This window comes from Phocoena phocoena, chromosome 6 (genome assembly GCF_963924675.1).
Source record: "Phocoena phocoena chromosome 6, mPhoPho1.1, whole genome shotgun sequence".
NCBI lineage: Eukaryota > Metazoa > Chordata > Mammalia > Artiodactyla > Phocoenidae > Phocoena > Phocoena phocoena.
Window position 1 is genome coordinate 93,491,277 of NC_089224.1, and position 12,831 is coordinate 93,504,107.

The 12,831-nt window shown below is 38.1% G+C and overlaps 1 protein-coding gene across 1 annotated transcript in view; it reads right to left on the reverse strand.

Moving 5' to 3' along the window:
- Nucleotides 1-12,831, reverse strand: part of ECPAS (Ecm29 proteasome adaptor and scaffold) — a 97,835-nt gene that overhangs the window by 41,164 nt on the left and 43,840 nt on the right. The window contains exons 8-14 of the mRNA XM_065878967.1: nucleotides 10,825-10,906; nucleotides 7,489-7,608; nucleotides 5,494-5,579; nucleotides 5,186-5,264; nucleotides 3,066-3,115; nucleotides 1,967-2,033; nucleotides 1,751-1,873 (exon numbers count right to left, since the gene is read on the reverse strand). Coding sequence (XP_065735039.1) covers nucleotides 1,751-1,873; nucleotides 1,967-2,033; nucleotides 3,066-3,115; nucleotides 5,186-5,264; nucleotides 5,494-5,579; nucleotides 7,489-7,608; nucleotides 10,825-10,906 — 607 coding nt within the window. The remainder of the gene's footprint in view (nucleotides 1-1,750; nucleotides 1,874-1,966; nucleotides 2,034-3,065; nucleotides 3,116-5,185; nucleotides 5,265-5,493; nucleotides 5,580-7,488; nucleotides 7,609-10,824; nucleotides 10,907-12,831) is intronic.

The window sequence follows — 12,831 nt, forward strand, 5'->3', positions numbered from 1 at the left end:
TCGTTTATTCAGGTGTTCTTGCTCTTTAGCATTTTTGCAGCTACTGTAAAGGGCAATGATATTAAGGACCAGTCTATATGATTTAGCCCAGGGTCTGGCTGCCTTACATGTAGTCTGAGAAAAGAAAATAAATTACCTTTGGCTTCGTAATACTGTTACATGATTTGATCTGCATAAGTATAACCAGCACCCATGTGCATTATACAAGCATTCCATTTCCTTGTAAGGTTACCTACAAAAAGTTTTAAGTATTTGACTCTAATGAGCTTCCAAATAAGCCTATACTTCTTTGTCCATGTTATATGATCATGAACCAGGTACACTGGACACCAAGAGCATTTGACAGTGGGACACTATATATAATAAGCCTTCTGAGTGTACATAATTATCCTGTCATATTTCAACAGAAACCAGATACCTTTCTGAACCTTTAATAATTCCTCAATATAAATGTGTTAATAAACATGGCTGAAGACCTAACGAAGACCCAATGCAGCCAAATTTCAGTTAAGATGCAATTCATATTAATCTCACCAATATTTGACATCATTCCCTCTTTAATCTCCCTCTCTACTCCTAGAAATGGAGGACAAAGAATTGACTAAAGCAAATACATAATGTATTATTTTATATTGCATATTATATATCATGTATACATATGTGTATATAACCACAGATATTAAAAATTCTCCTGCAAACTCCCATGGCAGGCAAATGAAGAGGACTAGAAGGAAGAAGAGTATGTTTGATGGTACTGGCTTACTTCCTACAGACTCATTTTGATCCATAAATTGTGTCTTTCTTTCCTTCTGCTTTTCTCCCCCAATGTTACCTACAGAACTCCACCTCAGTGGACTGTAGTGCTCAGCTACCACTTAAAACAAAACACTTGCAACTGGGAGAGCATGATATTAAGAACAGTTTTCCAACAAGGAAGGCTTTAAACATAAGGCCTCTGTGAATATCACTACTCTTTCTTCCCTAGAATCAGATTCCAATAACGAAGAATTAAAAGCAGATCATAAATCACAGTCCAAGTGAAAGCAAATATTCCTCTTCATTATAGAGAGTTAAGGCAAAAAGCAATTCAAATTTTGATCTTAAAAATGTAGGGGGCGGGCTTCCCTGGTGGCGCAGTGGTTCAGAGTCTGCCTGCTGATGCAGGGGACATGGGTTCGTGCCCTGGTCTGGGAAGATCCCACATGCCGCGGAGCGACTGGGCCCGTGAGCCATGGCTGCTGAGCCTGCGCGTCCGGAGCCTGTGCTCCGCAACGGGAGAGGCCACAACAGTGAGAGGCCCGCGTAACGCAAAAAAAAAGTAGGACTTCCCTGATGGCGCAGTGGTTAAGAATCCGCCTGCCAACGCAGGGGACGTGGGTTCGAGCCCTGGTCGGGGAAGATCCCACATGCCATGGAGCAACTAAGCCCGCGTGCCACAACTACTGAGCCTGCACTTTAGAGCCCGTGAGCCACAACTACTGAGCCCATGAGCCACAACAACTGAAGCCCATGCACCTAGAGCCCGTGTTCCACAATGAGTAGTCACCGCAATGAGAAGCCCACACACCACAACGAAGAGTAGCCCCCACTCGCTATACCTAGAGAAAGCTTGCACGCAGCAACGAAGACCCAATGCAGCCATGAATAAATAAATTAAAAAAAAAAAACTGAGAGCTTAAAAAATATGTTTAAAAAGAAAATGTAAAATGCATATACCACCAGCCATTGTAGTTCCCATAGTTGGACCTACCTTTATTAAGTATGAAGCCACAAGTGCCTCCATGAGAGTCCGCTGTGCTCCTTCCAAAGTGCTATAAGCTCCAACCATCATGGATAGTGCTTCTTGAATAGCGAGTCGCGTCTCGGGCTCTTCCTACGAAGATGATAAAAACAGTGTTTCCCTCCCTGTTGGGTTTCCAAGTGAGCATCCAAACAGAAAGCATACACTTGCCAGGTGTTTCCCTACCTTACATAGGGCTTCAAAGAGCTGCTGCACAAGAGCTATATCCTTAGTAAATAAATGGGGCATTCGACTGTAAGAGAATATGAGGTCATCATTACTATCAAAAATTTCCATAAGATGGAAAAAAAAAAAGAAACTAAACACAAGCTTTCCTAAACTTGCACTTTCACTTCTGAACCATGTGAGCATCACTGGATTACCTCTCCCAAAGAACCAAACACTTTTTAAAGTAAATATTTAATTCTTCAACTGTCTAATAATGTAATTCTAGATTAATATACCTATTATCCAGATATTCTCACTAGAATATTCCATGCATTCAGTTAACATTTCTGATTTTAAAATAAAGAAAACAGACGAGGCTAAATGCTATTTAAACTAATGACTCAGGTGACAAGGAGCTTTGTCACTTCATGCCAACACACAAGGGACAAGGTTTGTTGACAACCCTATGCTGTATCCGCTGATCTGAAGTGGCTGTCTTCTGAGCCCCCAAACTCCTTCCCTACACAGTGCAGAAGAGCAAGACCTAGTCTACACAGGCCAACACAGAGCCTGTGTGTACCAGGGTGTAAGCAGCACCTAGTACCACTGAGGATGCTGCTCCTCTATCTCCCTGCTCTGAAATACAGTGAAGGAAGAGGAAACCAGGAGGAACTGGGTACAGGAAACCATACTAAGCAGAAGAAAAAAAAATCCAACTTTGGAAACAGGGCCGCTCAGAATCATAATATAATGCTATCAGAAAAGAGAATCGCTAGAAAAACTCTTGATTATAGAGATTATAAACACTGGTAGTAAGTAGCAACAAGAACACTTAAGGTCAATCAAATGTCTCTAGGGTACAAGAAAACTGTAACACATTATGACACAATCCAGTTCAAAATCTCATTTCAAGACTGCCATTTAATAGGGTAACACATCTTCAGATGTAAGTTAAAATGTCTCACATTCATTATCCTTCTACAAGGAAGACATTGCTAAACAACCTATGACCCTTTCAGAATCATAATAAGTTTATTCTCCATCCATTATTAAATGCCACAATTTTTCTTAGTTTACCAACAGGAGGATATCTCTCACTGAAAAAGAGTTTACTCACCTGGAGAGTTTTCCAACAGCTGAATATGCCATTGACAGTAGCTTAGGGTCCTTGAAATTAAGGGAAAAAAAAAAAAAGAACAAAAAGCAGACAGAACAAAAAACAGTAAACAGCAAAACCTTTTTGCTGCAATTAAATGCATTATTTTACTCCTTGTTAAACCTAGGTCTCACCCTGCCTAACTATATGATATCAGCATCTGAACAAAACAAAAATGTCCAAACGCAGAACGCATCACACTACTAAAAGGAAAAACAAAACAAAACTTCACCTCCCCAACTTACTCCAAAAGGAAAATGCAGTGGTCATATATGAAAAGGTTCTCTTAGCTGGTGCTAAATTCAGGATAGGTTCAATACTATATAACCTGCAAAGACCAGAATTCACCACCAACGTACTAGGAAAACAGCCTAACTTATTAGAAAATTCACCTGCCCAACAGGCTAGGATCCACTCTCTCTCACCCAAAATTGTAGTAAGCTGGGGAGCAACTGTCTAAAAATCTGCACCGTAAGAAACAGCTTCTTCTCATATCTTCCACCATAAAAAATTAAAGGGATCATAGCATTCGGGTGAGTTAATGAGGTTCCCACTCAAGATACAGATAGAATTTTATGTGGTTTTATGAAAACCAATAGTCTGACATTACTTAGAACATAGTAACACTTCTATGAGCTGAAGTTTATACATTTAACATAGGATTCACACACCTACATGGCCACTCTTACAGACTCATCTGTTGGGAAGACATGCAGTGTCATCTGAAGGTAAAAGGATTACAGCCCTGTAGTTTATCTGGCCTCTCTAACCCATCTTCAAATATACAGTTCCTCCCCTAGAAGCCCCAAAGCATTTTTATTTCTACCAACCATCCAAAGAATCTGACTACACCATAAAAATAATCTGAAAGTTTCCCAAGGCCTTATGAACCATGCAAGCTCTATTCAATCAACAGAAGAAGACAGGAGAGTCAGGCCTAACACTGCCCCAAAGCACAGCTGCACAACAAATGAATAGCTTTTCATTAATGATATGTACTAATACGCCTTTACTGTGCTGAAAAATTTACATGAATTATCTCATTTAATCTTCACAATAATCCAATGAAGTGATACTATTATCCTCTTTTTTGTGATAAAGAACAGAGGTCCAAAGAATTTAAGTAACTCACCAAGGAACAAAACTAGAATTCAAACTCAATTCTAAATCCAAATGGCAAAATACTGGTCACCATACTACTGCAAACATGCATTCATGTTTAGCTAAGACTTAGGAAGAAATACTAACTAGAGTTCTTGAAACCTTACCTTTTTTAGCAAATTCCCCTGAAATACTAGAAATGGTAGGAGTAATACAGCAAGGAAAATCAGGATTTGAAAATCTACAATCCAAGGAATCCTCATTACACTTAGCTCAAGGAATCAAAAATTTACTGAATGCATGTTCTGACAGAGTTTGTTTGTTTGTTTTATCATCTTTATTGGAGTATAATTGCTTTACAATGGTGTGTTAGTTTCTACTGTATAACAAAGTGAATCAGCTATATGTCTACATATATCCCCATATCTCCTCCCTCTTGCGTCTCCCTCCCACCCTCCATTTCCCACCCCTCTAGGGGATAAAAAGCACCGAGCTCATCTCCTTGTGCTATGTGGCTGCTTCCCACTAGCTATCTATTTTACATTTGGTAGTGTATTTGGTAGTCTGACGGAGTTTTGAATCAATAAAATCTCAGTCCCTAAGAATTAACACTTTCTCAAAACAAGAAAATCCAAATAGACCTATATGGAAATAAATCATAAAGTAAAATTTAATTCTTTTCATTCCATTTTTGCACAGTGCCTAAAAGTAAAATAAAATGTACTAGCTTTTTAAAATGTTATTTAAAGAAATGATAAGACAACCTCAAGATCCATATCAGTTTTTAATACTTATTTCAAAAAAAACAGGGCAAAAGATGGTGGTAATTTCTGAAATTTGCACCACTTCAATTAAAAATGTTAAGAAATGATGGAACAACAGCAAACTTTAACTATATCAACATATAGACCAGCAAAGTTTATAACAGAAAATACTTTAAAATATAAAATGTTAACAAAAATTTTTAAAAAGTCACTTACTTCTTTATATTCATTGATTAGCTTGGTGAGGCCATTCAAAAGCATTGGACCTAATGGCTTAATCTTGATTTCTGGACAGCTTTTTGAAAAAATAACACATACAAAGCAAGATATAAGAATCTCATAATTACATATCTTTTCAGATTATTACTTAAAATAGAGACATAACTGAAGTAAATTTAAATAATCTATTAAAATATGAAATATTTTAAGATAAACAAACACGATTTCTTTCTAGGTAAGACATACTTGCATCACTTCATCACTCCAACAGCTTGAAGACTTTATAAATAGTTCAAAAAACTTACGTTACACAAATGTGATGCACAAATTGCAGGGATAATGTTCTTAATTTTGAATTTGTATTTGTACCAAAGAGCCCATCATACACCACCTATGAAAAAGGAACAAACGTCAAGAATACCAATTAACAAGAATAGCAATTTACTATCTTCAAATACTATTAAGTATTCAACAATAGGTCTTTTGCACTACGCCTTGTTCTTCGAAATTAATGCAGTTCTCTTTCATACAAATATTTTAGCTGACGGCCTTAGGAAGCCAATCAGTAGCTTCAATTAACAGTCTGTGGAGTAACAACAAACACAATGGTAGATGTTACAAGTCTGCAAAATTCGTGGGGCTACCACTAGGAAGCAACACAGAGTGCACGCTACAGTGGGCTGCCACTCTCATGCAGGGGACGTGAGCAGAGAAGATTATTTTGGGGGTATTAGGTTTCTTAATTACATGTGGACTCATTTTGAAAACATAAATAACTATAAATAAAGTGTACACCTACAGGATGTCTATGAATATTCTGCCACAAACTTCTAGCTGCTTATTATATAATGTAGTGTTACTACAACCAAATTTTCTGAACCAAAATTATCAAAACACTGTCAGGGAAACAGTGCCCGGAAAATGAAATAGAAGAAGCTCTGTGATTATTTTATGTTTATGGAAACACAGAACAGAGTACTTGAAATCAGTCAAATATTAGAGAGCCAGATACTGGGAATAAAAGTTGTATCATCTAAAAGGAGGAAACAGACACTTAAACAAATAAGCCTTAAGAGGGAAAGATGCGAAGGCAGAAGCCAACGTCCACCACACACATACAGGGAGCAAGAGGACAGTGTTCTTACTTTGGGACTGAAAGAGATGAGAGGCAGGAAATGGGAACATTTCAGATAGCAAGGGGCACACCGGAGCAAATCCTGAAACTGGAGTAGATGTTTACCAGGCTACAGGGGGGAGGGCCACTATGCCAGGAGTGGAGACACAGAGCCATGAAAACAGCATACTTAAACAGCAACAAACTCTGTTGGAGCATAAGGTACAGGGCAAGGGTATGGTGAGATAGGAGACCAGAAGGGACATAACTGCTGCCTTTCCACCATTTACTGAGAACTTGCTAACTGAATGAGTACTAGCCACCCTGCTCTAAAGCTTCTACCTGCTAACCCACTCAGTCTTTGCAACATTGCTATGAGGTAACCGCTATCACTACATCCATTTTACAGATTTTTTTTTATGTTTAAAGAAAAACAGGAAAAACCCCGAGGCTTATTTAAGATCAAAAGTAAGTAACTAATGACAAAATTATGCTCAAATGAATCTGTCTCCAGAACTGAGCTGGTCATTACTTGGACCAAAAGGCAAGAGCTTTTCCGGAGGGGCTCATATCCCACACCAACAGAGTACAAGGGTTTCCAACTGCAAAAATAACTCTGGTGGCAACACAGAAATCAGACTGGCTGTGGGGAAGACTAGAGGCAGGGCAACAAGAAGACGACTGTGGCAAGCAGAACAAGAAGTGACAATCTCCATTAACATCAGTATTCGGCAGACGGGGGTGAAGACACTGAGGCAGCAGCATCCAGAGGTTGTGGCCGCTGCCTTCACGAGGGATTCCAGTCAAGGATGACTCATTTTTCCACCTAAGTGACTAAGTTTCTGGTGCTACCATTTTTGGAAAAAAGCCACTCAGAAAAGCACTAGTTTGAAAGGAATTATCACCATATATTTAGGGAGAATGGTAACCATATACAGCATATATTCTATAAAATTTTATAATATATATTATATATAATATATACATTAATATATTGATAAAATATATATTTTATTATAGCTATAATTAAAAAGTATTTTCTGCAGCTCAACTTGAGAAAGAATCTCATTAATCTTGTTATACATATCAACCTACTTCCTGGATATCCATTAATGCAGTTCTTTGTCTAGTTAAACAAACATGAAAGTTGTAAACAGGCCATTTTTCTCTGGAAAGAATGAGTTACCTGAATGTTAGCCGGGAAGGTTTCAGCAGCTTGTCTAGAACGAAGGAGGTGGGGGACAATCTTTAACTTAACCCTTGTACTGACTGGGTCCCTTTTCAGCTCTGGCTTCAGAACTGCTCCCTGTTGAAAATATGTGTGATTATAACTCAGCACTTCAAAATTATTGTGAATTGAAAAAAAAATCATGAGAGATCGTCTAAATCAATGGTCGCTCAAACTTTTGTCTCAGGATCCCTTTATACTCTTAAAAATTACTGAAACTTCCAAAGAGCTTTTGTTTATACTGAATACCTATCAATATTTAATATACTAGAAATTAAAACTGAAAATATTTTAAGTACTTATTCACTTAAAAATTGGGCTTCCCTGGTGGCACAGTGGTTGAGAGTCCGCCTGCCGATGCAGGGGACAAGGGTTCGTGCCCCGGTCCGGGAAGATCCCACATGCTGCGGAGCAGCTGGGCCCGTGAGCCATGGCCGCTGAGCCTGCGCATCCAGAGCCTGTGCTCCGCGACAGGAGAGGCCACAACAGTGAGAGGCCCGCGTACCGCAAAAAACAATAATAATATTAAACCCATTATATACTTTCATAAATAACGTATTTTTAAGAAAAATAAACAACTATATTTTCCAAAACAAAAAACTGCACTGAGACAGTGGCATTGTTTTATATTTTCTGTAAATCTCTTCACTGTCCACCTTAATAAAAGAAAGCTGGGGGGCTTCCCTGGTGGCGCAGTGGTTGAGAGTCGGCCTGCCGATGCAGGGGACACGGGTTCGTGCCCCGGTCCGAAAAGATCCCACATGCCACGGAGCGGCTGGGCCTGTGAGCCATGGCTGCTGAGCCTGCGGTCCGCAACGGCAGAGGCCACAATAGTGAGGCCCGCGTACAGCAAAAAAAAAAAGAAAGCTGGATTCCTATATCTTTGTCAGCGTTTAATTTGTTGTAATATGTTGTTTTGTTTTAAGTATGTTAAAAAAAAAAACAGCTTCACAAAGATATGTGACCAGAAAAATGGGGATGGTTTCAGCCTTTTCAGGTAATTTCAGATACTTGCTGTCACCCCCAAACTTGATATGCAATAGGTTCTTAAAGGTTAACTGCCATGTGGATTTGAAACCGTATCAATGGAACATCTGCATACTGTTCTACTAAATTCCACCAGTCTATCTGCATACTGAATGGCTCCCTTACCCTGTATGCTTCTGTAACATCACTGGTCATTTGGAAAATACTGGCTCACCGAGTTAAGCAAATATTTCATTACAAAACATAAACGCGTACACAAAAAAATCACATTAATATCATGACCAATCTCATCAGAAAAGTCTGTAAGCACTGACAAGCTGTCAAGCTCATCGTGATGAATACAAATTTCCCAAAATTCTAGCTTTTGCTTAAAAGTTCAACTTTCATCTTTGCCGATAAAGCATGTTAACTGCTTTCTTGAAGCCTCATTTTTTCATTTTAAAAGAGAAAATATATGCCAAATACCCATCTCAATAACGAGAGTTTGCCTCTCTACTCTTTTTTTTAAATAAATTTATTTATTTTTATTCATTTATTTTTGGCTGTGTTGGGTCTTCGGTGCTGCGCATGGGCTTTCTCTAGTTGCGGCGAGCGGGGGCTACTCTTCGTTGCGGTGCGAGGGTTTCTCATTGTGCTGGCTTCTCTTGTTGCGGAGCATGGGCTCTAGGCATGCAGGCTTCAGTAGTTATGGCTCACGGGCTCTAGAGCACAGGCTCAGTAGTTGTGGCGCACAGGCTTAGCTGCTCTGCAGCATGTAGGATCTTCCTGGACCAGGGCTCGAACCTGTGTCCCCTGCATTGGCAGGCGGATTCTTAACCCCTGCGCCACCAGGGAAGCCCAGTTCTTAGTTTCTTAAGGAACCTCCATATTGTTTTCCATAGTGGCTGTATCAGTTTACATTCCCATCAACAGTGCAGGAGGGTTCCCTTTTCTCCACACCCTCTCCAGCATTTACTGTTTGTAGATTTTTTGATGATGGCCATTCTGACCAGTGTGAGGTGATACCTCATTGTGGTTTTGATGTGCATTTCTCTAATGATTAGTGATGTTGAGCATTCTTTCACGTGTTTGTTGGCAATGTGTATGTCTACTTTGGAGAAATGTCTATTTAGGTCTTCTGCCCATTTGTGGATTGGGTTGTTTGTTTTTTTGATATTGAGCTGCATGAGATGCTTGTATATTTTGGAGATTAATCCTTTGTCAGTTGTTTCATTTGCAAATTTTTTCTCTCATTCTGAGGGTTGTTTTTTCGTCTTATTTATGGTTTCCTTTGCTGTGCAAAAGCTTTCAAGTTTCATTAGGTCCTATTCATTTATTTTTGATTTTATTTCCATTTCTCTAGGAGGTGGGTCAAAAAGGATCTTGCTGTGATTTATGTCATAGAGTGTTCTACCTATGTTTTCCTCTGACAGCTTTATAGTGAGTGCCTGGCCTTACATTTAGGTCTTTGATCCATTTTGAGTTTATTTTTGTGTATGGTGTTAGGAAGTGTTCTAATTTCATTCTTTTATGTGTAGCTGTCCAGTCCTCCCTGGAGCTAATATGGCTTTTTAAACAACTATTAATGGTTTAGAAAGCAAACAAATAATCTTGTATTAGAGTCTAGGTTTCTACTTGGAACACTTTTAAACACAGCTAACTAAACAGAACCTATGTTATTAAGCAAACATCTTATTTCCAGAATTCAGAAGAACCCACCTATTGTTCTAGATTCTAGACCACGGGTCAACAAACTACAGCCCATGGGCCAAGTCTGGCCTACCATCTATCTTATTAAGGTCTGTGAGTTAAGAGTAGTTTTTACATTTTCAAATGACTTTTTAAAAATCAAAACAATAAAAATAATGATAATAAAAAATAAAAAAACAATATTTTGTAAAAGTATATTTCATGAAAATAATATGAGATTCGCATTTCTGTAATGATAAAGCCTGACTGGCACGTGGCCATGCTCATTCAGTTCTGTTCTGCCTATGGCTGCTTTCATGCTACAGCAGAGTTGAGCAGCTGCAGCCTCAGAACGATATATCCAATAAAGCCTAAAGTATTTACAGAAAACGTTCATTGAGGCATAATCTGGACAATCGTTATTTAAGCACCTGAATTGAAAACACCAGATCAGGTAAACAAAGGTACCAGGAGATTTTAATCCACCTAGACTAGTACGGCTTAAAACTAGTATCAATATTTCCCACAGCATAGGTTCAGCTTAAATCAAAATAACCTGGAGAAAATGTTCAAAATACATAGAGCCATGTCAATAAAATGCTTTTTATGATGATGTGAGAGTAAACAAAAAAAACCTACCTCTTTTGTCTTCAGTGGTATATCTCCAAGGTATACCTTGTACATCTTATTAATGATGGCAGGATTATTCCAGTCTATCAAGCTACAGAAGGTTTCAACAAAGCTTGTTAAAATTATTATTTTTTTTCTCCCACTCCAATAATTTCAAAAAATCATAGCCTCAATATGTGTTACCAAAGAAAAATATTATAATACACAAATGAAATGGGCAATTGACACTGCCCATTAAAGAAGAGAAGGAAAGGGATTAACTTCTATCAAAGTTAGTTTTCAAACAGAAAAAAAAGTCACTTATCCCACCATGATTCAACGTAAGATAGATCAGTGTATCCAGTGGCCCAATTTGGTACTATTCAAGAAATCTGGACTGTCTTCCACTCTCAGGGCCAATGCCACAGAGCAGTTACAACACAGCAGAGCCATACTACACTTGTTTAAAGAGCCCTGAGGCATGATTCTTCTGTTCAGCCACTTGGAAATTCAAAAGTGATACAGAAAGTGACAAAAAACATTTTACCCATTAAAGCCACAACCCTAGGAAGCTTTCAACCCATGGCATTTCTTAAATACCATGTCACTGTGATCCCCAGTATCCCCCCTCTTATCTCCCAGCACCCACTTGCAATTTTAGCACCTAATTCTACAGAGCAGTCCTGCTGCCATCAGTCACTAAGACTTATTCCTAATTGGGGACCACAATAAGGTGACTTACTATTGATGGGCACCCACCCTCTGCAGCAGCCCCTGCCAGTCATTTTATAAACCCAGCAATAATGCAATCCTGCATTTCACTTGATTAGTGAGATTTAACCATACTCTATTCTCTTTTGACATTGATTCTGCTTTTAAACTATGTTGTATTTGTGCAAACATAATTTATCATGCTGCTTTGACTGTTTTTCTAATCCATCTCTTCTTTCATAGCTTATCAATCCACCTCTTGTCTGGATATCCACAATTCCACTAGCCTCAAAGACATTCTATAATTCTACTTATTATTTACCTATCTTTCCTCAGCTGATTGCTACTAACTAATCCTCAAGCTCCATCTCTGTTTCCTTCCTATAAATACTTCAGGTTTAGAGATTTTTGACAAAACACATACACACTTTAGTAAAACAAATTAAAAACTTAATAGTGATTAACTAATAAGGATAATTTTCACTGTTTCTTGTACTTTTCCTCTTGCTACCTTTCTAGTTTTAGTTTTCTGATTACATGCTTGTGAAAATTCAGAAATGAATAACACAGAAAATAAAATTCCTTATAATCTGCACCATAACCCTCTCTATTCCTTTTCAGTAACAACTAACTTTGGTGTACATTTTTCTAGACTTCTTTCCTATGCATGTAAAATAGCTGGATGGGCATGGCAGGTAGATAAAGAAACAGACGTATCACTTGAAGAGATACTTTTATTTAACAAAATGGGATATCTACATATTGTTCTCAACTCACTTTTTACCTAACAATGTTATGCTATTTTTGGGAAAATACAATTGTTTTAATAGACAAAACCAAAACTAATTAGAATACTTCAGCACCACATTTATAGTTCCAACAATCCAATCTACTGTATGGTGTAAAGAATGGAGTCAGTTCAAGCACAACGAGAAGTTTTAAAGGAAGATTTTTTGGAAAACAGAATGGAGGTTCCTCAAAAAAATAAAAAGCGAGTTGCCAGTGAGATCCAGCAATCCCACTGCTGGGCATATATCCCAACAAAACAATAATACAAAAAGATATATGCACCCCTATGTTCACAACAGCACTATTCACAACAGCCAAGATATGGAAACAACCTAAATAAATGGCCATCTACAGATGAATGGATAAAGAAGATGTGGTACATATATACAATGGAATATTACTCAGCCATAAAAAAAGAATGAAATAATGCCATTTGCAACAACATGGATGGACCTAGAGATATCCCATTTTGTTAACTACATTTAGCATTAAATTCAAAAAAGAACTATTCCATAATCTGATTGTTTAACGAAGTAT